The sequence below is a fragment of the Coregonus lavaretus genome (assembly GCF_964263955.1).
Source record: "Coregonus lavaretus genome assembly, chromosome: 7".
NCBI classification, from domain to species: domain Eukaryota; kingdom Metazoa; phylum Chordata; class Actinopteri; order Salmoniformes; family Salmonidae; genus Coregonus; species Coregonus lavaretus.
In genome coordinates, this window is record NC_139994.1 from 41,809,328 (window position 1) to 41,835,391 (window position 26,064).

General features: G+C 42.0%; 1 protein-coding gene across 1 annotated transcript in view; it reads left to right on the forward strand.

The window, feature by feature from the left end:
* Positions 1 to 11,423: 11,423 nt before the first annotated feature.
* shroom4 (shroom family member 4) overlaps positions 11,424 to 26,064 on the forward strand; it is a gene marked incomplete at its 5' end in the record, with an annotated part of 126,749 nt that continues 112,108 nt past the window's right edge. Inside the window, one exon of the mRNA XM_084165798.1 lies at positions 11,424 to 11,546. Within this exon, the coding sequence (XP_084021924.1) occupies positions 11,424 to 11,546 (123 nt within the window). The remainder of the gene's footprint in view (positions 11,547 to 26,064) is intronic.

Sequence of the window (26,064 nt, forward strand, 5' to 3'; positions counted from 1 at the left end):
TCACATGATCTGTCACATGATCTCAGTATATATACACCTGTTCTGAAAGGCCCCAGAGTCTGCAACACCACTAAGCAAGGGGCACCACCAAGCAAGTGGCACCATGAAGTCCAAGGAGCTCTCCAAACAGGTCAGGGACGAAGTTGTGGAGAAGTATAGATCAGGGTTGGGTTATAAAAAAATATCAGAAACTTTGAACATCCCACGGAGCACCATTAAATCCATTATTAAAAAATGTAAAGAAGATGGCACCACAACAAACCTGCCAAGAGAGGGCCGCCCATCAAAACTCACCGACCAGGCAAGGAGGGCATTAATCAGAGAGGCAACAAAGAGACCAAAGATAACCCTGAAGGAGCTACAAAGCTCCACAGCAGAGAGTATCTGTCCATAGGACCACTTTAAGCCGTACACTCCACAGAGCTGGGCTTTATGGAAGAATGGCCAGAAAACAGCCATTGCTTAAAGAAAAAAATAAGCAAACACGTTTGGAGACTCCCCAAACATATGGAAGAAGGTACTCTGGTCAGATGAGACTAAAATTGAGCTTTTTGGCCATCAAGGAAAACGCTCTGTCTGGCGCAAATCCAACACCTCTCATCACCCCGAGAACACCATCCCCACAGTGAAGCATGGTGGTGTCAGCATCATGCTGTGGGGATGTTTTTCATCAGCAGGGACTGGGAAACTGGTCAGAATTGAAGGAATGATGGATGGCGCTAAATACAGGGAAATTATTGAGGAAAACCTCTTTCAGTCTTCCAGAGATTTGAGACTGAGATGGAGGTTCACCTTCCAGCAGAACAATGACCCTAAGCATACTGCTAAAGCAACACTCGGGTGGTTTAAGGGGAAACATTTAAATGTCTTGGAATGTCCTAGTCAAATCCCAGACCGCAATCCAATTGAGAATCTGTGGTATGACTTAAAGATTGCTGTACACCAGCGGAACCCATCCAACTTGAAGGTGCTGGAGCAGTTTTGCCTTGAAGAATGGGCAAAAATCCCATTGGCTAAGTGTGCCAAGCTTATAGAAACATACCCCAAGAGACTTGCTGCTGTAATTGCTGCAAAAGATGGCTCTACAACGTATTGACTTTGGGGGTTGAATAGTTATGCACGCTCAAGTTTTCAGTTTTTTTTGTCTTATTTCTTGTTTGTTTCACCAGAAAAAATATTTTGCATCTTCAAAGTGGTAGGCATGTTGTGTAAATCAAATGATACAAAATCCAATTTAATTCCAGGTTGTAAGGCAACAAAATAGGAAAAATGCGAAGGGCGGTGAATACTGTCGCAAGCCACTGTATTATATGGCCCCATGTGGCTCAGTTGGTAGAGCAGGGTTGTGGGTTTGACTCCCACGGGGGACCAGTACGAAAAAAGTATGAATGTATGAACTCACTAGTTTAAGTCGCTCTGGATAATAGCGTCTGCTAAATTACTAAAGTGTAAATATTATCCAAGACTAGAATCAATAATTTAAATTACCATTATTCCCAGACTGTAGCTTAAACTGCTGTCTTGTAGGTCTACCCATATATTCAAGATGGAACTTTGTATCATTCACTGATATTGTTAATATGTAGACTGGTCTTCCCTGGCTGTCTGAGCATGGGGCTGCGTTCCCGCGGGTCCTGACAGAGGTCATTGCAGCACAGTCTGCATTTTTCAAGCTGCTGGTGGGAGCGGGCGGTCAGACAGACGACTTTGGGATGAAAATATTTTTGTTGTCCCACAGATTATTTGGAAACGGTCCTATTTCTGCTTTGTATGCATTAGCCTACCTATTGTATTAAAAGCACATATTTCTTCTTCACACACTCAGAATTCGCTGCTTCTCCTAGTCGGGCGTGAGGGTTTAAGTGTGCCTTAGGACGTGTGGTCTCATTGAAATAGAGTAGGCTGCCTACATGAGCGGAGAATCACGTGGCAGTTAACTTGAACATGAAATTAACTTAAATATGATTAGACTGTAGTTTACTATAGTGTCTGTAAATAAATATTGATAATGGAAAGAAGTGGAGGACGCTCAACCAACGTGAGTCAAAGTACAATAAAAAAATGTAATCATCATTGGCGCAGTGGTCTAAGGCGCTGCATCGCAGTGCTAAGCTGTGCCACTAGAGATCCTGGTCCGAATCCAGGCTCTGTCGCAGCCGGCCGTGATTGGGAGACCCATGGGGCGGCGCACAATTGGCCCAGCATCGTCCAGGGTAGGGGAGGGAATGGCTGGCAGGGGATGTAGCTCAGTTGATAGAGCATGGCGTTTGCAACGCCAGGGTTGTGGGTTCGATTCCCACGGGGGGGCCAGTATAAAAAAAATATGTATTCACTAACTGTAAGTCGCTCTGGATAAGAGTGTCTGCTAAATGACTAAAATGTAAAATGTAATTGAAAAGAAAAGGGCACAAAGTGCACATAGGTTAGGCTACTATGGTGAGTAGAAAACCTGGACAGACATATTGTGATTCACATATATTCTAATTGTGTTGATTACCCATTTATTTGTCTCTGTAAAGGTTTTTGTCCTCCTAAAAGGTAGGCTATATCCTATAAATGTTGATCACCCAAATATTGATCACCCATATTTCTCCGCACTCCACACTGCCCTTTCCCACCTGGACAAAAGGAACACCTATGTGAGAATGCTGTTCATTGACTACAGCTCAGTGTTCAACACCATAGTGCCCACAAAGCTCATCACTAAGCTAAGGACCCTGGGACTAAACACCTCCTTTTGCAACTGGATCCTGGACTTCCTGACGGGCCGTCCCCAGGTGGTAAGGGTAGGCAACAACACATCTGCCACGCTGAACCTCAACACGGGGGCCCCTCGGGGCTGTGTGCTTAGTCCCCTCCTGTACTCCCTGTTCACCCATGACTGCGTGGCCAAGCACGACTCCAACACCATCATTAAGTTTGCTGACAACACAACAGTGATCACCGACAACGATGAGACAGCCTATATGGAGGAGGTCAAAGACCTGGCAGTGTGGTGCCAGGATAACAACCTCTCCCTCAACGTGAGCAAGACAAAGGAGATGATCGTGGACTACAGGAACAGGAGGGCCGGACACGCCCCCATTCACTTTGACAGGGCTGTATTGGAGCAGGTCGAGAGTTTCAAGTTCCTTGGTGTCCACATCACCAACAAACTATCATGGTCTAAACACACCAAGACAGTCGTGAACAACACCTCTTCCCCCTCAGGAGACTGAAAAGATTTGGCATGGGTCTCCAGATCCTCAAAAAGTTATACAGCTGCACCATTGAGAGCATCCTGACCGGTTGCATCACCGCCTGGTATGGCAACTGCTCGGCATCCGACCACAATGGTGATACAGAGGGTAGTGCGTACGGCCCAGTACATCACTGGGGCCAAGCTTCCTGCCATCCAGGACCTCTATACTAGGTGGTGTCAGAGGAAGGCCCAAAAAATTGTCATAGACTGTTCTCTCTTCTACTGCACGGCAAGCGGTACCGGAGCGCCATGTCTAGATCCAAATGGCTCCTTAACAGCTTCTACCCCCAAGTCATAAGACAGCTGAATAATTAATCAAATGGCCACCTGGACTATTTGCATTGACCCCCCCCCCCCCTTTGTTTTTACACTGCTGCTACTCGCTGTTTATTATCTATGCCTAGTCACTTTACACATACCTACATGTAAAAATTACCTCGACTAACCTGTACCCCCGCACATTGACTCGTTATTGTTATTTTATTGTGTTACTTTTTATTTTATTTAATTTTTTACTTTAGTTTATGTAGTACATATTTTCTTAACTCTATTTCTTGAACTGGATTGTTGGTTAAGGGCTCGTAGGTAAGCATTTAACGATAAGGTCTACACCTGTTGTATTCAGCACAATACTTTTTCATTTTATTTGTCGGAAAATCTTCCCACTCCTACAAGGTAGGCTATAAAAATAGCTCAAGAGAAAGTGCAAGTCTCTCCAACTCTGCTCTCTTCAAACTACATCTAGCCCATTGCCCAGGAATCTCTGATAATTTAACCTATTTCTTAAGTTATTTTTGCACATTTGATATTGCTTATAGGGCGCAAAATTGCTGGGTCCATGGCTGGCAAGTGCGATGTATCACATACGCCTAAGATAACATTGCGGGACTTTGGTTGGGTTTGGGACCAGTTCTTGTGGTAGTGGGTGGGAGTCAGACAGAAAGCCAGCGGGGTTGCAGGTGGGAACAGGATGAAGAAAGTGGTCCTGCACAGACCACTACAGTGCACCATGACAGTGAAGCCTGTAACGTTAGAGCTGTTTAGTACTGTGTTATTGTGAAAAGTAGGGAATTAGCTAGGGAAACTGACATATCAATACATTGCCGTACTGACTAATTAAACTCACATTGCACTGAAAAAACATCAGAATATCAATATTCAATCGTTTGGCCGACGGTTTCATCGTTTGATTCAGGCCTAGCTAGTGTGATTGAAGCAAAAAGAATAGCTAATGTTAGCCAACTTTTGGCCAACTCTCTTTCTAAATGACGGCACATCAACTGGCGAAAGCTAGCCAGGTTAATTTAGTTCTGAAACAAAGATTATGAAACATGTCCTTACAAACAACAGCTGTAATAATAGCCACCTCATATCGCTATCTGACAGATAACTAGAGGCTAGAGTTGACCTGGCTGTGGTAGCTACTACCTAGCATAACTTATTCATTCCCTTCAGTCGAGAGGGGATGAAACATTAGCTAACGTTACATGTCAGTTACAACACTCGCTCAGCACTGCAAAAAACACTAGTTTAGTTATTTTTATGTTAAATTAAACAGTGGTTACCTTGCCAGCTACATTAGTCAACTAAATAGTAGCTAGTTTCGGCTCTGCTTGCTTTTACATCTAGGTGAAAGACCGCAACATATACACACTGAACAATGCTCAACTGTACTGTGCTGGTCAGCCAGCTTTCCAGAAGCTTTGCCTTCACACATCCGCCGGTTCTGTGGTGTCAGTGTGGTCCTAAATCCAGACAGCTGAACACTCCAAACAGCCTATCTGACCGCTCAGAGGCGTGGTCCTAAAGCACACTGTTTCCGCTTTTTGGGGGACAAAAATGCAATTTCAGAATGTGTAGGGACATGACCCGTCCCCCATCCCCCGTCCCCAGTGAAAGTTGTGCTCCTGGCTCCTTGAATCTCAATCAATCAGAAACGATTGCTGCTGGCAGGTAGCACTGCTGCAAAATATATGTTGGCTCTTACAGTCCATTCAGAAAGTATTCACACCTCTTGACTTTTTCCACACTTTGTTGTGTTACAACCTGAATTTAAATTGGGTTCATTTAGACGTTTTGTCACTGGCCTACACATAATACTCCATAATGTCAAAATGGAATAATGTTTTTAGAATTTTTTACTAATTAATAAAAAAATGAAAAGCTGAATTGTCTTGAGTCAATAAGTATTCAACCCCTTTGTTATGGCAAGCCTAAATAAATTCAGGACTAAAAATGTGCCTAACAAGTCACATAATAAGTTGCATGAACTCATTCTGTGTGCATTAATAGTGTTTAACACGATTTTTGAATGACTGCCTCATCTCTGTACCCCACACTTACAATTATCTGTAAGGTCCCTCAGTTGAGCAGTGAATTTCAAACACAGATTCAACCACAACGACCAGGGTGGTTTTCCAATGCTTCACAAAGAAGGACACCTATTGGTAGATGGGTAAAAAAAGCAGACATTGAATATCCCTTTAAACATGGTGAAGTTATTAATTACACTTTGGATGGTGTATCAATACATCAAGTCACTAAAAAGATACAGGTGACCTTCCTAACATCCGGAGAGGAAGGAAACTGCTCAGGGATTTCACCAAATCCTAGAGGAAAACCTGGTTCAGTCTGCTTTCCACCAGACACTGGGAGATGAATTCACCTTTCAGCAGGACAATAACCAAAGAAAGACCTAGTAAAGTTCCAGCTGGCTCAAAACAAATCAGCACGCCTTGCCCTTTACTGCACACATAAAACTAACATCAACAACATGCATGATAGTCTTTCATGGTTGAGGGTTGAGGAGAAATTGACTACTTCTCTTCTAGTCTTTTTAAGAAACATTTGTGTGTTGACCTACTATGGTTAACCTACTGTGTATTGAACATTCAGAGCTAATGTGGCTAATTTCACAGTGGTGTCAGAGTCCTGCAGTAAGAGCTAAGACGCTAATATTCGTGTAAACTCTACATAGTTGTGTTCTGTTGGTGTCACTGAGTAGAATGACACCCCATTTCATGGGTGCACAATCCATAGGTAGGGCTGTAGAGTGCAATATGAATGTTCAATATGCACAATAGACTGACTGGGAAGGGGACTTTCCACAGTCAAATGACTGCAATAAGAGCTAAGACGCTAATATTTGTGTAAACTCTGAGAATTGTTTTCTGTGGGTGTCAATGAGTAGGCTGATACCCCGTTTCGTGGGTGCACAATCCATAGGTAAGGCTGTACAGTGCATATACAGTGCATTCGGAAAGTATTCAGACTCCTTCACTTTTTCTACATTTTGTTACGTTATAGCCTAATTCTAAAATTGATTAAATAAATGTTTTTCCTCATCAATCAAAACACAATACCCCATAACGACAAAGCGAAAACTGGTTTTTAGAATTTTTTGCAAATGTATTAAAAATAAAACACCTAAATACCTAATTTGCATAAGTAAATTATGAGTTTCAAAATTGAGCTCAGGTGCATCCTGTTTCCATTGGTCATCCTTGATGTTTCTACAACTTGATTGGAGTCCACCTGTGGTAAATTCAGTTGATTGGACATGATTTGGAAAGGCACACACCTGTCTATATAAGGTCCCACAGTTCACAGTGAATGTCAGAGCAAAAACCAAGCCATGACATCGAAGGAATTGTCCATAGAGCTCCAAGACAGGATTGTGTCGAGGCACAGATCTGGGGAAGGGCACCAAAAATGTCTGCAGCATCGAAGTTCCCCAAGAACACAGTGGCCTCCATCATTCTTAAATGGAAGAAGTTTGGAACCACCAAGACTCTTCCTAGAGCTGGCCACCCGGCCAAACTGAGCAATTGGGGGAGAAGGGCCTTGATCAGGGAGGTGACCAAGAACCCGATGGTCACTCTGACAGAACTCCAGAGTTCCTCTGTGGAGATGGGACAACCATCTCTGCAGCACTCTACCAATCAGGCCTTTATGGTAGAGTGGCCAGACGGAAGTCACTCCTCAGTAAAAGGCACTTGTCAGACCGCTTGGAGATGCCAGAAGGCCCCTAAAGGACTCTCAGACCATGAGAAACAAGTTTCTCTGGTCTGATGAAACCAAGATTGAACTCTTTGGCCTGAATGCCAAGCGTCACGTCTGGAGGAATGCAGGCACCACTCATCACCTGGCCAATACCATCCCTACAGTGAAGCATGGTGGTGGCAGAATCATGCTGTGGGAATGTTTTTCAGTGGCAGGGACTGGGAGACTAGTCAGGATCAAGGGAAAGATGAATGGAGCAAAGTACATAGAGATCCTTGATGAAAACCTGCTCCAAAGTGCTCAGGACCTCAGACTGGGGCGAAGGTTCACCTTCCAACAGGACAACAACCCTAAGAACACAGCCAAGACAACGCAGGAGTGGCTTTAGGACAAGTCTCTGAATGTCCTTGAGTGGCCCAGCCAGAGCCCAGACTTGAACCCGATCGAACATCACTGGAGAGACTGTGAAAATAGCTGTGCAGCGACGCTCCCCATCCAACCTGACAGAGCTTGAGAGGATCTGCAGAGAAGAATGAAGAAACTCCCAAATACAGGTGTGCCAAGTTTGTAGCGTCATACCCAAGAAGACTCGAGGCTGTAATCGCTGCCAAAGGTGCTATAACAAAGTGCTGAGTAGAGGGTCCGAATACTTCTGTAAATGTAATATCCGTTTTTTTTTTTTTATACATTTGCAAAAATTGCTAAAAACAATTTTTTTGCTTTGTCATTATGGGTTATTTTGTGTAGATTCGTGAGAAAAAAATTATACTTTTAAATCAATTTTAGAATAATAAAATGTAACGTAATAAAATGTGAAAAAAGTCAAGGGGTCTGAATACTTTCCGAATGCACTGTACACGGCTGTGAATATAAGCGATGAGAATTCTCTTGGGATGTATTGATTGTGAGGTATTCTAGGTCGGGTGAACAAATAAACTTCAGTTCCTGTATGTTATCACAATCAGACCATGAGTAGTTAATCATGAAACATACACCTCCGCCTTTCTTCTTCCCGGAGAGTTCTTTATTCCTGTCTGCGCAATGTATTGAGAACCCAGCTGGCTGTATGGACGGGGACCGTATATACGGAGAGAGGCATGATTCTGTTAAACAGAATATGTTACAGTCACTGATGTCTCTCTGGAAGGAGATCCTCGCCCTGAGCTCGTCTACTTTATTGTCCATGGACTGAACATTAGCGAGTAAAATACTCTGAAGCGGTGGATGGTGTGCACGTCAGACTAGAAGTCCACTCCGAATACCTCTTCACCGCCGGCGGCATCTTGGAGCAGCCTCTGTGATAAGTTCAATTGACTGACGACAAGAAATGATCGATCCACATAGACAGTGTGGTGAAGAAGGCGCAACAGCGCCTCTTCAACCTCAGGAGGCTAAAGCTGCAATATGTAACTTTTTGGGCGACCAGACCAAATTCACATAGAAATGTGAGTTATAGATCTGTCATTCTCATTGAAATCAAGTCTAAGATACACAAAAACAATGTATGCACGCATGACTGTAAGTCGCTTTGGATAAAAGCGTCTGCTAAATGGCATATTATTATTATTATTATTATTATTATTATTAAGAAGCGGTAGATCTGTTCTATGTGTGCTATTTCTATGCTTCCCGTTCTTAAGTTCCATTTTTGTGTCTTTTACTCTGTTTTCTACGCCAGCTTCAAACAGTTGAAAATACTATATTTTTGGTTATTGAAAATATATTTCACAGCGGTTTAGATGGCACATTGATTCACTACACTTGATTTTTTTGTCACATAAACAGAAATTAGGCGAACTATTCGAATTTTAGCCCCCTAGAGTCGATTTCTGCGGCCCTGCTGAAAACGAATTAGCATAATAGAAAGCAACCAGGAAATGGAGGAGCGATTACTGCATATTTCACCTTTAAATAGTCACCACTAGCCGGCCTATGCCCAGTACCCTGCCCTGAACTTAGTCACTGTCACTTTCTGGCTACCACGAGGTACTCTACCCTGCATCTTAGAGACTGCTGCCCTATGTGCATAGCCAATGAACACTGGTCACTTTAATCATGTTTACAAACTGTTTCACCAGTGATGTTTATTCATGGATGCCAATGGAAGCCAGGCCTCCCCAAAAAATGTACCAAGAAAAAAAGAGTAAATTATTTATCTTTTGTCTGTCTGCGTTTTGATAATTATCCTTCAATTCGCAAGAGGCTGAATGTATCTCACCGGAGAAAGCATCCGAGTGAGTGAAACAACACCCCTCTGTATGTGTAGGCCATCTATCTGATGCGGTCTGGTCATAAAGAGTATGACATTGTTGCCGCTTGTAGCATTGAATGCAAGGGAAGCCAGCGAGCATTTGGTCTCCCTTGATAAAATAATTATACAATAGTAGCCAATCAGGGTTGAGGTAAACTGAGTGAGCTCAACTGTGAATGGTCCTGGCGCACCAAAAACATGTCAAGGGAAGCCAGTTTGGATTTGGCTTCACTCCTATCACAGAGAAATACGTCATCGACAGAAACAACTTGAATTGTTGCATCGCGTTGTGTTGTTGTCCTCCGGTGGCTAACTAGCTAGCTAAAATTGGCCCTTTCCTAAATTAGCCATGGATGGAGATAGGGATTTGTACTTGTGGTTTTACTTAATTCTTCGTACTGACCAATGATTATAAGAGCAATTCTGATCCAACCATAAAATACATTGTGCCCCTGGACTGAGAGGATGGAAGTTCAATATGTAGCTAGATATAGAAGGCTAATGTTAACTGGCTTGCGAGCAAGCATTTTAGCCAGGTAGCCGAGGACAACAAAAATAAAAGTGTGTACTGTATGACAGTCATAGACCGTTTCGTCAACATGAAAGAGAGGAGGATGGCATTGACGTTTCTCTACAAGTAGGGTGAGTCAACATGTTTTTCTACTTGCACAAAAAAACACACACACATCATATTTAGCTTACGTTGATTGGACTAAATAATTTTGGTATCTTTTAGCTGTCACTGTATTAGACTAAGGATAGGTGATTTGATGATGTTGAAATGTTGAACTTGAAATGGTGCTGGAATAGTGGAGGCAGCTCCTGTTTAACTTTGCAACTTGCAGTAACTCTCTGTGGTTCTAACTCAATAGTTGTTTAGTAGTCCGAAAAGGTCGGAAACATTACGTTTCTTGACCGTGCTGTAGGTCATGTAACTGTTTGTTATATGCTTTGTGGACTTCAACGGAGAGAGGTTGCTCTCCGGTTATGTGATGAAACAAAGGTGTGGCTGAATGTATTCTGTGTCTTCTTATTGTCTCGGCTTTAGGCATATATCACGGTCACAAGGCATATGAACTAACAGGTTATAGAGCAAACAATGCAATTATCACAACACTTACAGTAGGTTGTAATATGGATTTTCTTCTGACTTGGCTTCCCCAGTGATTTTACCCACACACCACTACAGTGGTTTACCCACTTCATATGTATATACTGTATTCTAGTTAAGGTTCATCTTATATAACTACTGCTGTACAGACCTTTTCTATTCATATACTGTCCATGCTGTCTATACGCACAATTATATACACTGCTGGAGCAAGAAACATGTGGTGGGCGGGCCAGCCCGGGCCGACTCCGCCCACAGCCGACCCCGCCCCCGCCCCGTTACATGTGCCGCAGCGAGGTGTACTTGGTTGATGCGGGACTCTTCCCTCCTCCTGGGCGCTCTCATTGGACAATCACAGCTCAAACTCTACCGTTACTATCTGTGAAAGATGTCAGTCAAACTAGTTTTCGAATAGTGGGACTGGGAAATAACTTATTCCTACCGCGTCGGATAAGTTTTGGTTTTGGAACAATTCTAACCTAACGTAGCAGGCGTAAAAAGACGCATGAGAAGAGTCCTCACAACTGTTTTTCAGGCGAAACTGCTGTATCCCTGAAAACCGGAAACATCCGTTTTCACCACCCCGCGGAGAGTGGAACACTACTGACTTAACTTTTTTGAGCCCTCCCCCTCTCTCTATGTATCACTAATGTCTCTGTCCGATTTGTTCCTTTATTGCAATGGAATGGTAGGACCCATTGGCTAGATCACTAGCAGTGATGGAGACTTAGTTCTTAAACGGCGCCGGTAGAAAAGTGACTCCGCCCGGTCCGCCCGGTCCGTTACCGCGAGTATAACAACGTTAAAAGAGATCTAGAATGGAGACGGTTGAGCAACTCGTGTCGTTTAACCATATCCTAGTCCAGCTAAACGGAGGCACGCCTTGGGGGTTCACGCTGAAAGGAGGTCTCGAGCACGGAGAACCGCTCATCATCACTAAAGTGAGTCGTGATTTGTTTTCAGAACTCACCCACGCGCTCTGTCGTGGGATGAGTTTTTGTTTTGTTTTGACTGTTAGATTGACCACCCTCAAGGCCAATGCAATGTGCATTTGTTAGGCTACCTTTCTGTGGTTTCTGACTGTCTCTGTGTGTGAGAGTAACATGTCCAGTCTGTAGAACTCCATGGGCTGGATACATTGTTGCAACTTCTTTGCCTTTAATTCATCAACGTTGCATCACATTCCTTTGAAACTTGGATCATTCTTGTGACTGTATAGAAATAATAATGCACAGTATAGCTTGCAATGGTCACTACTGGGCATCTCCATCTAAAAGGACCAATAAGCACCAACATGTGAAGTTTATAGGAGCATTTCAAATTAGCTGTCAAATCAAAGCTTTTCAGCCATTTTCCAGACCAAAAAATAGAAATAAGCAAAGGCATTGATTTCTGGTCAACATCTACCAGAAAAAGTCTTACAGGGTATTATAAATATATCAAAACACAATCATGTTGTAAAGACCCCTGCCAACTAATATGAACACTTATATTTAGAGAAATCATTTGCCTTCTCTATTAAATTGAACAAACATTGCCTTGTAATTCCGTTACCAAAACCCCACATTTCTTTAAGATGTTTTCTAATTTCTCTCCCTCATGAGGGAGGGAGGATAATGAAAGTTCACAGAAGTAACAAGTAAAGGTAGACCTACCAATTAGTTAGTGTTTTTACTGATATCAAGTTTGTTTATGAATTATTAAGTGATTTAAAACCCATAATTCTGCAACCAAATCAGAATTACTGCAATTGAATTGGCTACAATGGGAAATCATAGTAGTCACAAACCACAGTTGGGTCACCTGCTACTGTCCTCCCTTCCACTGGCATACTGTTATGTTCAGCTCATAAGTTTAAAAAACAAATCTTTCTGTAGTCTGGTGGTCAAAGCAAGACTGTGAAACGTCTGAACAACCTCTCTCTCTCTCTCTCTCTCTCTCTCTCTCTCTCTCTCTCTCTCTCTCTCTCTCTCTCTCTCTCTCTCTCTCTCTCTCTCTCTCTCTCTCTCTCTCTCTCTCTCTCTCTCTCTCCAGTTAATGCCTCTGCCGGCTCTTACTACCACCTACCCTCTTCCCATTTACTGTAACAAGCATCCTCACCTACTGACACCGGACGTCCATGGAAGTAGAAAGTATTTGAAATTTTGTCAGTACGCCCTGGCCAGACCAAATCTGAACCAATCATAGACGTCTGTTTCACAAGTTTGTACAGTACAGTAGACTACAGTACAGTAAAGAAAAGTAGAGTACGGTACTGTACAGTAGAGCACACTAGAGTACAGTATAATGTACTGTATTGTACTGAACATATCTACTTTACTGTACAATACTGAACTCTGCTGTGCTGTACTGTACTCTATTGTGCTCTACTGTGCTGTACTGTGATGTCCAAAGTTATGAAACATAGACGTCTATAATTGTTTCAGATTTGGTCTGGACCGGACCAACCAAATGTGATCTTGTTTGGGGGCGGAGCTCATTACAATAATAGCCAGTGTGTAGAATAATACCCAAATATGAAAAGAAGGATATTGCATATTTCTACCTTTGTGTACCTATTCAGGATACATCACCATTAAAATAATGATATTAATATCCATAATTATGCATTTCTGTATAGTACAGATCAGGGACCCATAAATCCCGTACATACATTACCAGGTGTAAATCGACTTTACTCACTGTATGTACTTCAATAACCAAACATATCATTTTTCAAATTCAAGGTGCCATGTCATAGCTGACACCCCATTCTTTCTGCAGACATCTTTGAAACATCTTTGTCGCACAAGTTTTTATGCGACAACATTTTCCAAAAACTGACACATTTTATCGTAATTCCGTTACCAAAGTTTGCATCGGCACAGTTCTTCCACTTATTCGTTTTTGTACATCTTTTAGTGGAAATGGTTAAAAGAAGTCCTTATGCATAGAGTTGTATGGTTTGTTAAACTATGAAATCAAAGTTTTCTGTTTGGCAAACATTTTAAAGTGAAAACTGAGTCAAAGTGTGGAATTGCCCAAATGTTCAACAGTGCACAGACAGTCTCCTATTGTAGTTTACACATGACTGCAGTAGCTTTAAGGTCTGCATCCCAAATGGCTCCCTATTACATATGTATTGCACTGCTTTTTACCATGGTCCATACGAGTCTGGCCAACAGTAGTGCACTATATAGGGAATAGGGTGCCATTTGGGACAATAGTTTCTGCTCCTTTATCTACCACAGTCGGGTGTGATAAGAGTTTCTACTGCTTAGATTTGACACGATGTTGTGTGTGTGTGAGAGTTAGGGATGTGACAAATGTAAAAATGTTCTTAATGTGCCATTAACTGCCATTTCTTTCTCTTTAAACTATAAGAGAAAAATCACAGAATTACAGGTGAATTCACAATAGAGATATGGTCCTGCGTATGACTGCTAGGCGGCAATGCAGTTCCATCTATCGCTGTAATGGCTATCAGACTGTGCTCACCTTACTGCTGTCCCCACCCACTCAGCAATGATGGTAGTCAATGCCGTTTTTAGGTTCTATGCTGCAGTGTTTCCCCTAGGAAAGGGGGGAGTGGGGGTTAGTGGGCATGGACAATGACGCAGTTTTAGAGGCCGCAGAGAGAAAATGTTGCTATTTTAAAGCACATTTTCTGCAATTCTACACATTTTTCCATGGGGCGGAGAGAAAAATTGCAGTTTCAAAGCTAATTTCCTGCAATTCCACACATTTTGCCATGGGGCTGAGAGAACATTTTACAGTTTTTTTAACCATCAGGGCCATCACGTTTTTTTGACATGGCATCAATGATTGTAGTCTGGTTCAAGATATTCCATCAGGGCTTTGAAGCCGACATCCCCTACCATTGATAATGGCTGCATATCAACCGCAATCATTTCTGTAGTCAGCGCTGTGATTTTCTCACTCGTCCCTTATTGCACTTATTTTGTGTGAAGAGCCTGTCTAATGCCTGTTGTTGGGGGCCTGCACTGCTGCCAGCAATGTTTTGGGTCTCACGGTGCCTCCCTATCAGATGGTTAAGCATTGCACTTGTACTGCCACTGTAGCTCAATTCCACCTCGCAAAGTTTGCATTTCATCACATTTTCATGTTCTCAAAGTATTGCCATACAGGACTTCGCTGCTGTCGCTTCCCTGTCTCACTTTGCCATTTTTCCAACTGTTAATGAAGATATCCTTTATACAGTGGCTTGCGAAAGTATTCACCCCCCTTGGCATCTTTCCTATTTTGTTGCCTTACAACCTGGAATTAAAATAGATTTTTTGGGGGTACATTGTTACCCATAAATCCCGTAAATACGTTACCAGGTGTAAATCCACTTTACTTACTGTATGTAGTTCAATAACCAACATATCATTTTTCAAATTCAAGGTGCCATGTCATAGCTGACACCCCATTCTTTCTGCAGACGTCTTGCCAAGAGAGGGCCACCCACCAAAACTCACGGACCAGGCAAGGAAGGCATTAATCAGAGAGGCAACAAAGAGACCAACGATAACCCTGAAGGAGATGCAAAGCTCCACAGCGGAGATTGGAGTATTGGTTGCACCAGATTTTATTTAGGGGCTTCATAGCAAAGGGGGTGAATACATATGCACACACCAATTGTCCGTTATTATTTTTTTTGACTTTTTTTAAACAAGTTTTTTTTTTTCATTCCACTTCACCAATTTTGACTATTTTGTGGATGTCCATTACATGAAATCCAAATAAAAATAATTTTAAATTACAGGTTGTAATGCAACAAAATAGGAAAAACGCCAAGGGGGATGAATACTTTTGCAAGGCAATTATCCTTGGCAAATAATTTGAAAGATGCATATCTCCTCAGTCCTCTTAATGTTACAGCATTGTTGCGTTAGGTATTTGTTTAATATATTTTTCCTTCATGATGATCGGGACCTGTTAGTGGTAGTTTTGTGATAACTGCACTGTGATTTTAATTGCACTGTGATTTTAAAATCAAATCATCAAATCATATCAGATTTTGTTTGTCACATGCTTCGTAAACAACAGGTGTGGACTAACAGTGAAATGCTTACATACGGGCCCTTCCCAACAGAGAGAAAGAAAATAGAGAAATAGTGGAAAAGTAAAAGTAATAATAGATACAAAATGAGTAATGATAATTTGGCTATATACAAGGGGTACCGAGTCGAATGTGCAGGGGTACGAGGTAATTCAGGTAGATATGTATGTATAACTAGGATTAAGTGACAGATGGTAAACAGTAGCAGCAGTGTCTGTGATGAGTCCAAAAAGTTAGTGCAAAAAGGTTCAATGCAGATAGTTCGGGTAGCAGGGTTTCCCGATAGCCGGTAATAGCCAGCTTTTGGCCAATTTTATGGTCGATAAATAAAATTGCCGCCGGCCAATTTTCCAGGAGAAGGAGAAGAAAAATCCACTTGCGAAATGCTTTTTAGCCTAATCATTGATGGAAATACCAGTCAATGTAAATACATTTGACTGGTCATGCTTATCGGTCTATAGGTTAAATTGAATAATTTAGTGGAATTAAATTGCCGCGTGTGTAAAGTATATATGTTATGTACAGTTGAAGTCGGAAGTTTACATACACTTAGGTTGGAGTCATTAAAACTCGTTTTTCAACCACTCCACAAATTTCTTGTTAACAAACTATACTTTTGGCAAGTCAGTTAGGACATCTATCTTGTCCATGACACAATACATTTTTCCAACAATTGTTTACAGACAGATTATTTCACTTATAATTCACTGTATCACAATTCCAGTGGGTCAGAAGTTTACATACACTAAGTTGACTGTGCCTTTAAACAGCTTGGAAAATTCCAGAAAATGATTTCATGGCCTAAGAAGCTTCTGATAGGCTAATTGACAACATTTGAGTCAATTGGAGGTGTACCTGTGGATGTATTTCAAGGCCTACCTTCAAACTCAGTGCCTCTTTGCTTGACATCATAGGAAAATCAAAAGAAATCAGCCAAGACCTCAGAAAATAAATTGTAGACCTCCACAAGTCTGATTCATCATTGGGAGCAATTTCAAAACGCCTGAAGGTACCACGTTCATCTGAACAAACAATAGTACGCAAGTATAAACACCATGGGACCACGCAGCCGTCATACCGCTCAGGAAGGAGACGCATTCTGTCTCCTAGAGATTAACGTACTTTGGTGCGAAAAGTGAAAATCAATCCTAGAACAACAGCAAAGGACCTTGTGAAGATGCTGGAGGAAATGGGTACAAATGTATCTATATCCACAGTTAAACATTTACATTTACATTTTTGTCATTCAGCAGACACTCTTATTTTTTACATTTATTTTTTCATACTGGCCCCCCGTGGGAAACGAGTCCTATATCGACATAACCTGAAAGGCCGCTCAGCAAGGAAGAAGCCACTGCTCCAAAACCGCCATAAAAAAGCCAGACTACGGTTTGCAACTGCACATGGGGACAAAGATCGTACTTTGTCCTCTGGTCTGATGAAACAAAAATAGAACTGTTTGGCCGTAATGACCATCGTTATGTTTGGAGGAAAAATGGGATGCCTTGCAAGCCGAAGAACACCATCCCAACCGTGAAGCACGGGGGTTGTAGCATCATGCTGTGGGGGTGCTTTGCTGCAGGAGGGACTGGTGCACTTCACAAAATAGATGGCATCATTAGGAAGGAAAATTATGTGGATATATTGAAGCAACATCTCAAGACATCAGTCAGGAAGTTAAAGCTTGGTCGCAAATGGGTTTTCCAAATGGACAATGACCCCAAGCATACTTCCAAAGTTGTGGCAAAATGGCTTTAGGACAACAAAGTCAAGGTATTAGAGTGGCCAGGAAAAACCCCTACTTCAAACCAATAGAAAATCTGTGGGCAGAACTGAAAAAGTGTGTGCGAGCAAGGAGGCCTACAAATCTGACTCAGTTACACCAGCTCTGTCAGGAGGAATGGGCCAACATTCACCCAACTTATTGTGGGAAGCTTGTGGAAGGCTACCCGAAACGTTTGTAAAATATCACAGTACAGTTGAAAAATATATGGCAAATCGTTAAGAGATAGATGGGAGGTGTTGAATGGAGCTGAAGGATGGGACTAATAACAACAACTAATAACAACAAGATAACTAATGTAAAGCATACTTTGTACATAATAAGTATATATGTTATAGGTTGAGAGCTTTTGTGAAAGAGCACAGTTAGAAAAATATGGCATATAGAAGCAAATCAGATGGACATCATGAAAATGATCGGAGGAAGTTTAGGAGTAAAAACAAATAAAATATAATTATTGTAGAATTTGACTGTGTCCATAAAATGTATATAGTATGTATGGTCTGGAAGTAGAGGCCTAAGCGTTGTTGTTCACTAGTTTACTCCAATTGGGGAAGGGGTGGTGGGTTTGGAAAGTAATGAAGGGAAATATACTTTAAAAAAGGATATGTGTGTGTTTATGGATGTATGTATAAATGTATGTATGTAAGTATGTGTGTGTATGTACAGTGGGGAAAAAAAGTATTTAGTCAGCCACCAATTGTGCAAGTTCTCCCACTAAAAAATATGAGAGAGGCCTGTAATTTTCATCATAGGTACACGTCAACTATGACAGAGAAAATGAGGAAAAAAAATCCAGAAAATCACATTGTAGGATTTTTAATGAATTTATTTGCAAATTATGGTGGAAAATAAGTATTTGGTCAATAACAAAAGTTTCTCAATACTTTGTTATATACCCTTTGTTGGCAATGACACAGGTCAAACATTTTCTGTAAGTCTTCACAAGGTTTTCACACACTGTTGCTGGTATTTTGGCCCATTCCTCCATGCAGATCTCCTCTAGAGCAGTGATGTTTTGGGGCTGTCGCTGGGCAATACGGACTTTCAACTCCCGCCAAAGATTTTCTATGGGGTTGAGATCTGGAGACTGGCTAGGCCACTCCAGGACCTTGAAATGCTTCTTACGAAGCCACTCCTTCGTTGCCCGGGCGGTGTGTTTGGGATCATTGTCATGCTGAAAGACCCAGCCACGTTTCATCTTCAATGCCCTTGCTGATGGAAGGAGGTTTTCACTCAAAATCTCATGATACATGGCCCCATTCATTCTTTCCTTTACACGGATCAGTCGTCCTGGTCCCTTTGCAGAAAAACAGCCCCAAAGCATGATGTTTCCACCCCAATGCTTCACAGTAGGTATGGTGTTCTTTGGATGCAACTCAGCATTCTTTGTCCTCCAAACACGACGAGTTGAGTTTTTACCAAAAAGTTCTATTTTGGTTTCATCTGACATTCTCCCAATCCTCTTCTGGATCATCCAAATGCACTCTAGCAAACTTCAGACGGGCCTGGACATGTACTGGCTTAAGCAGGGGGACACGTCTGGTACTGCAGGATTTGAGTCCCTGGCAGCGTAGTGTGTTACTGATGGTAGGCTTTGTTACTTTGGTCCCAGCTCTCTGCAGGTCATTCACTAGGTCCCCCCGTGTGGTTCTGGGATTTTTGCTCACCGTTCTTGTGCTCATTTTGACCCCACAGGGTGAGATCTTGCGTGGAGCCCCAGATCGAGGGAGATTATCAGTGGTCTTGTATGTCTTCCATTTCCTAATAATTGCTCCCACAGTTGATTTCTTCAAACCAAGCTGCTTACCTATTGCAGATTCAGTCTTCCCAGCCTGGTGCAGGTCTACAATTTTGTTTCTGGTGTCCTTTGACAGCTCTTTGGTCTTGGCCATAGTGGAGTTTGGAGTGTGACTGTTTGAGGTTGTGGACAGGTGTCTTTTATACTGATAACAAGTTCAAACAGGTGCCATTAATACAGGTAATCCATGACGGGTAATCCATGACGGCGTAGTGTGTTATTAATAGTTTTCTTTAAGACTGTGGTCCCAGCTCTCTTCAGGTCATTGACCAGGTCCTGCCGTGTAGTTCTGGGCTGATCCCTCACCTTCCTCATGATCATTGATGCCCCACGAGGTGAGAACTTGCATGGAGCCCCAGACCGAGGGTGATTGACCGTCATCTTGAACTTCTTCCATTTTCTAATAATTGCGCCAACAGTTGTTGCCTTCTCACCAAGCTGCTTGCCTATTGTCCTGTAGCCCATCCCAGCCTTGTGCATGTCTACAATAGTATCCCTGATGTCCTTACACAGCTCTCTGGTCTTGGCCATTGTGGAGAGGTTGGAGTCTGTTTGATTGAGTGTGTGGACAGGTGTCTTTTATACAGGTAACGAGTTCAAACTGGTGCAGTTAATACAGGTAATGAGTGGAGAACAGGAGGGCTTCTTAAAGAAAAACTAATAGGTCTGTGAGAGCCGTAATTCTTACTGGTTGGTAGGTGATCAAATACTTATGTCATGCAATAAAATGCAAATTAATTACTTAAAAATCATACAATGTGATTTTCTGGATTTTTGTTTTAGATTCCGTCTCTCACAGTTGAAGTATGATGAAAATTACAGCCCTCTACATGCTTTGTAAGTAGGAAAACCTGTAAAATCGGCTGTATATCAAATACTTGTTCTCCCCACTGTATATATGTGTGTATGTATGTATGTATGTGTATATATATATATATATATATATATATATATATATATATATATATATATATATATATATATATATATATATTTGCGAAAAAAAAAAAAAAAGGAGGCCTACAAACCTGACTCAGTTACACCAGCTCTGTCAGGAGGAATGGGCCAAAACTCACCCAACTTATTATGGGAAGCTTGTGGAGGGCTACCCGAAACGTTTGACCCAAGTTAAACAATTTAATGGCAATGCTACCAAATACTAATTGAGTGTATGTAAACTTCTGACCCACTGGGAATGTGATGAAAGAAATAAAAGCTGAAATAAATCATTCTCTCTACTATTATTCTGACATTTCACATTCTTAAAATAAATTGGTGATCCTAACTGACCTAAAACAGGGAATTTTTACTAGGATTAAATGTCATGAATTGTGAAAAACAGAGTTTAAATATATTTGGCTAAGGTGTATGTAAACTTCCGACTTCAACTGTATATTATTTATCACAGTCGTACAGAGCCTTTGAGCAGAAAATCTGTCAGACAGCGCGAGAGCTGCTGCTACAGCATCTCAAACCGCAAATACAATAGGCAACTTGAAGGCAGGCTTCATCAGCGCGTCACACACCACTTTGCAATGAGCTGGAGGCAGTATGCATTTTGAAAACATACTTAATTGTTTGAAACCTGAACGTTTTACCACATTATGAGGCATGTCTTACCTGCTTCAAAGTAGCTTAGCCAAAATCAGACATATCCGTGGAGACAATGATTTTATATCAACTATCTTTCATTGTCCACCAACCAAAGGAACAATCCTAGTCATATTAGCAACCCATGCTAGTTGTTGCATATTAGATCACCCGTCTTTCTAACGGATACTTTCATCTGTCACATGAAACCGCAGGGTTTTCTCGCTAATTGCATTATGAAACAAACATTTGCCCGTAGCCTACTGCCTTCTGCGCATTGCTGCACTTACAATATAAAAAAATAATAGTTTAGCAACATTTTAAGCAAACGTTCTGATCTGTTGCATCCGACTCATTGCTTAAAAAAATGTTTTATGTATGTAGCCTTGGCCTATTGCTTGTATGAATTTGGGACAAAACTGTCCTAGAGTCTGTTTGGATTAGGCTATTTATTTCTCGACAAGCTGACCAATAGAATACTTAAACCTTTCTACTATGGGAGAAATGTCCGGTGCCACATCACCTGGTATAGAGGTCCTGGAATGCAGGCAGCCCAGCCGCAGTGATGTACTGGGCCGTACGCACTACCCTCTGTAGCGCCTTGTGGTCGGATGCCAAGAGGTTGCCATACAAAGCATTGATGCAACCAGTCAAGATGCAATCAATGGTCCAGGTGTAGAACTTTTTGCGGATCTGAGGGCCAATGCCAAATCTTTTCAGCCTCCTGAGGGGGTAGAGGCGTTGTTGTGCCCTCTTCACGACTGTGTTGGTGTGTTTGGACCATGATAGATCCTTAGTGACGTGGACACCGAGGAACTCGAAGCTCTCGACCCGCTCGGCACTCCGTTTCCTGTAGTCCACGATTAGCTTGTTTGTCTTGCTGACGTTGAGGGAGAGGTTTTTGTCCTAGCACCACACTGCCAGGTCTCTGACCTCCCTATAAGCTGTCTCATTGTCGTCGGTGATCAGGCCTACCACCGTTGTGTTGTCGGCAAACTTAATAATGGTGTTGGAGTTGTGGGTGAACAGTGAGTACAGGAGGAGACTAAGCATGCACCCCTGAGGGGCCCCCCTGTTGAGGGTCAGCGTGGCGGATGTGTTGTTGCCTATCCTCATCACCTGGGGGTGTCCCGTTAGGAATTCCAGGGGTTAAGGATTTTTTGTAAATGTTAATGATCCCAATTTCATTTAAACGTTAAAATGTTGAAACATTCACACCCCTTTTGTGTGTGTGTAGATTGGCGGTTCTGTATCTGTTCTCTCTCTCGCTCTCTTTCTCTCTCTCATATTGAAACATTTTAGTTTTGTGAATGAAATCTAAATTCACTGAAGACCCAAATGGAAAATCTTGCTACGCTCATATGGAAACACACACATCTATGTCTTACTATACTTGTGAGGACTTTTTGGGGACCAACAATTAATTCCCATTCAAAAACGTGTGTACACACACACACTGCATTGGGAAAAATGTCTCGGGCTATTCAGAAAATATAAAAATATAAACCCCACTAGGCACCTCTCTCTCTCTCTCCCTCTCTCTCTCTCTGCCAGTTAGCCCTCACAGAGTATGAGAGGGTGCTACGAAAAGATGGTGATCTGTAACTTTCTGTGCCCCTGCCTGTTGGCGCATAATGATGATGTGTTAGGCATAAAAAATGAAGGCACAGAGGAACAGAAAGGGATGTAATGTGTTTGTAACGTGTGGCTTTTAGAAAAGTTTCCATCTCCAACACAGTAATATACTGCAGTTTGTGTGTGTGCACTCTATTCATTTAGACCAATCTGAGTCATGGTTTAGTTTGCTCTTAATAGTGACAGTCAAGAACAGACTGAAAGGATTGCATGATTTTCAGTCAATGAAGTATCTCTCTCTGTTTGTCTGTGTGAGAGAGGGGGGAGATCACACACAGAGAGAGAGAGAGAAAGAGACCCCCGTAATCTCGCTGTGCTTCTTTCCTTTCCAGCCAAAGTGTTTTATTTTTCTAGAATAAAGATGCTTGAAGAGAGGACACAAACCCCAGAGAGCACATTCCCAGACTCACCCCTCTGAGCCCTGTGTGTTAGTGTTGTCACAATACCAGAATTTTGACTTTGATACAGATATCAGGTTTAGTATCACAATACTCGACACCATCACGATACTCGATACCAAAATGATACCATGGCAAAAAAAGAAGGCGTATTAGCCAAAGTCACAGAATGGCACTTGATCCAGACGGATAAACTCAGCTACTGCTCTGTTCAATTGTTGGGCATCTTTTGAGTTCAATATCATTACATTTGCATTTTTATTTAGCTCCATTTTTTTGGGGACAGCAATGTATGCATTCATTAATGAATTATACAATCATACAATCAACTGGACTTTGTTTTTACCAATTTAACTACATAATGGTAATCATTTGAATAATACATCTATTGATAAACTGGTTAAATAAAGATTAAAAAGGCCTATCCACAATACAGGTGAATGCATATTCAATAGGAGTGTGTGCATGCATTGAGTTATTGAGCTTGTTTTGGCTGATTTCATGGGGCTACAGATGACAAACAATCTGTTTCCCTTCCATTTGGGACTTATTGTATTGTACCAATCAACAACATTTGCATAGAAGTAACTTATTTTAATAAATTGTGTGCCGTCTCTTTAACCAGTAATGATGTCATTCACTAGGCAGTCAGTTCACTGAGACAATAGATAATCTTTAGGAGAGATGTGAGAGAGAGAGACCGAATAAGTTAATTAATAACGTTTTAGTTGGCAATCAGCTTTGAAATCAGCATATTTTGCATTATGGTTTCACAAACAAAATACTAGGGTAGTGAACTGATGTTAGCTTTAGCTGTCAGCTAGAAAGGAAAGTTGGCATACAAAGCTGGAAGCTACTGGTATCATCTTCCATTGTAAAGTGTTCCGGCCTGTATGGACATTGTTTTGCCAACAGTAATAAACAGCTTCAACATTTCTACATGCCGTGTTGCATTATTCAAGTGTGTTAACACGATGGGGGGATAACACGATGCAGCCCAGCTCCCAGTGCAAGGCTAGAAGTGAGTAAGTGGAGCAGGCACGGTGTGCGCTATAATAAGGGGTCCGCTGCGCTGTTAGACGGGCTTGATCAATGAGACACATTTGACAGAATACCGAAAGTAACATATTCTAGTACTGAATAGTTTTTCATTTTTCTAGTATCGAAAAAGTACAGAAGTTTCAGTATACCGTGCAACACTAGTGTGTGTGTGTGTGTGTGTTGTGCATGTGTGTGTTGTGCATGTCTTCCAAATTCACCCCTCTCTGAGCCAGAGAGAAAGGGAAGAGAAGGGAGAGGGTATAGAGGAGGATGAAAGGGTAGAGCCTCATGTTTTAGTATGAGCTACTTGGTATTTGACTGACCATGTGTCCTTCCTTACTGATAACACTGTAAAATCCTTCTCCTCTTACCCTCCTGTGGTATCCTGAGAAAGAAGATTGTCTCTCTCTCTCTCTGTCTCTCTCTGTGTGTGATTCTACTATAATCCTGCCGGTTAGGGGTTAAATGACACTGGTTACATCTGATAGAAGCCAATTCTCTGCCTATACCTGCTAGCTAACTGGCTAACCCAAAACACATGTGGAGTGGCAGCAGACAGGAGTCACCAATGTGTGTGTGTTTGTGTTATTATTATGAATACAGAAAGTACATCATGTCTCAGTGGCTGATGGTGGTATACTGTTGTCATTTGTTAATGTTTCTCCTTCTGCTGCTTCTAAAAACTTGTGGTCAGGACTGGAGATAGAGATGGAATGTTCCCTTCTCTTCCCCCCCCCACCTCTCTCCTATCTCTCCTTCTCTCAAACTCTCTCATCCCTCTCTATCTTTCCATCTCTGAACCCCCTAAGCTGTTTCTACTAGGTATGTAGGCTTGCCCCTTTAAAAACACTGTATAATCGAGAGGTTGAAAGGCCAGTCCTGGGGATACTGTTGTTGTTGTTGCCCTACTCTGGCTCCAGATGTAAGGATGTTTTATGTATATCATCTATCTAATGTATATCTTATGTACAGTGAGGGAAAAATAGTATTTGATCCCCTGCTGATTTTGTACGTTTGCCAACTGACAAAGAAATGATCAGTCTATAATTTTAATGGTAGATTTATTTGAACAGTGAGAGACAGAATAACAACAAAAAAATCCAGAAAAACGCATGTCAAAAATGTTATAAATTGATTAGCATTTTAATGAGGGAAATAAGTATTTGACCTCCTCTCAATCCGAAAGATTTCTGGCTCCCAGGTGTCTTTTATACAGGTAACGAGCTGAGATTAGGAGCACACTCTTAAAGGGAGTGCTCCTAATCTCAGTTTGTTACCTGTATAAAAGACACCTGTCCACAGAAGCAATCAATCAATCAGATTCCAAACTCTCCACCATGGCCAAGACCAAAGAGCTCTCCAAGGATGTCAGGGACAAGATTGTAGACCTACACAAGGCTGGAATGGGCTACAAGACCATCGCCAAGCAGCTTGGTGAGAAGGTGACAACAGTTGGTGCGATTATTCGCAAATGGAAGAAACACAAAAGAACTGTCAATCTCCCTCGGCCTGGGGCTCCATGCAAGATCTCACCTTGTGGAGTTGCAATGATCATGACAACGGTGAGGAATCAGCCCAGAACTACATGGGAGGATCTTGTCAATGATCTCAAGGCAGCTGGGACCATAGTCACCATGAAAACAATTGGTAACACACTACGTCGTGAAGGACTGAAATCCTGCAGCGCCCGCAAGGTTCCCCTGCTCAAGAAAGCACATATACAGGGCCGTCTGAAGTTTGCCAATGAACATCTGAATGATTCAGAGGAGAACTGGGTGAAAGTGTTGTGGTCAGATGAGACAAACATGGAGCTCTTTGGCATCAACTCAACTCACCGTGTTTGGAGGAGGAGGAATGCTGCCTATGAACCCAAGAACACCATCCCCACCGTCAAACATGGAGGTGGAAACATTATGCTTTGGGGGTGTTTTTCTGCTAAGGGGACAGGACAACTTCACCGCATCAAAGGGACGATGGACGGGACCATGTACCGTCAAATCTTGGGTGAGAACCTCCTTCCCTCAGCCAGGGCATTGAAAATGGGTCGTGGATGGGTATTCCAGCATGACAATGACCCAAAACACACGGCCAAGGCAACAAAGGAGTGGCTCAAGAAGAAGCACATTAAGATCCTGGAGTGGCCTAGCCAGTCTCCAGACCTTAATCC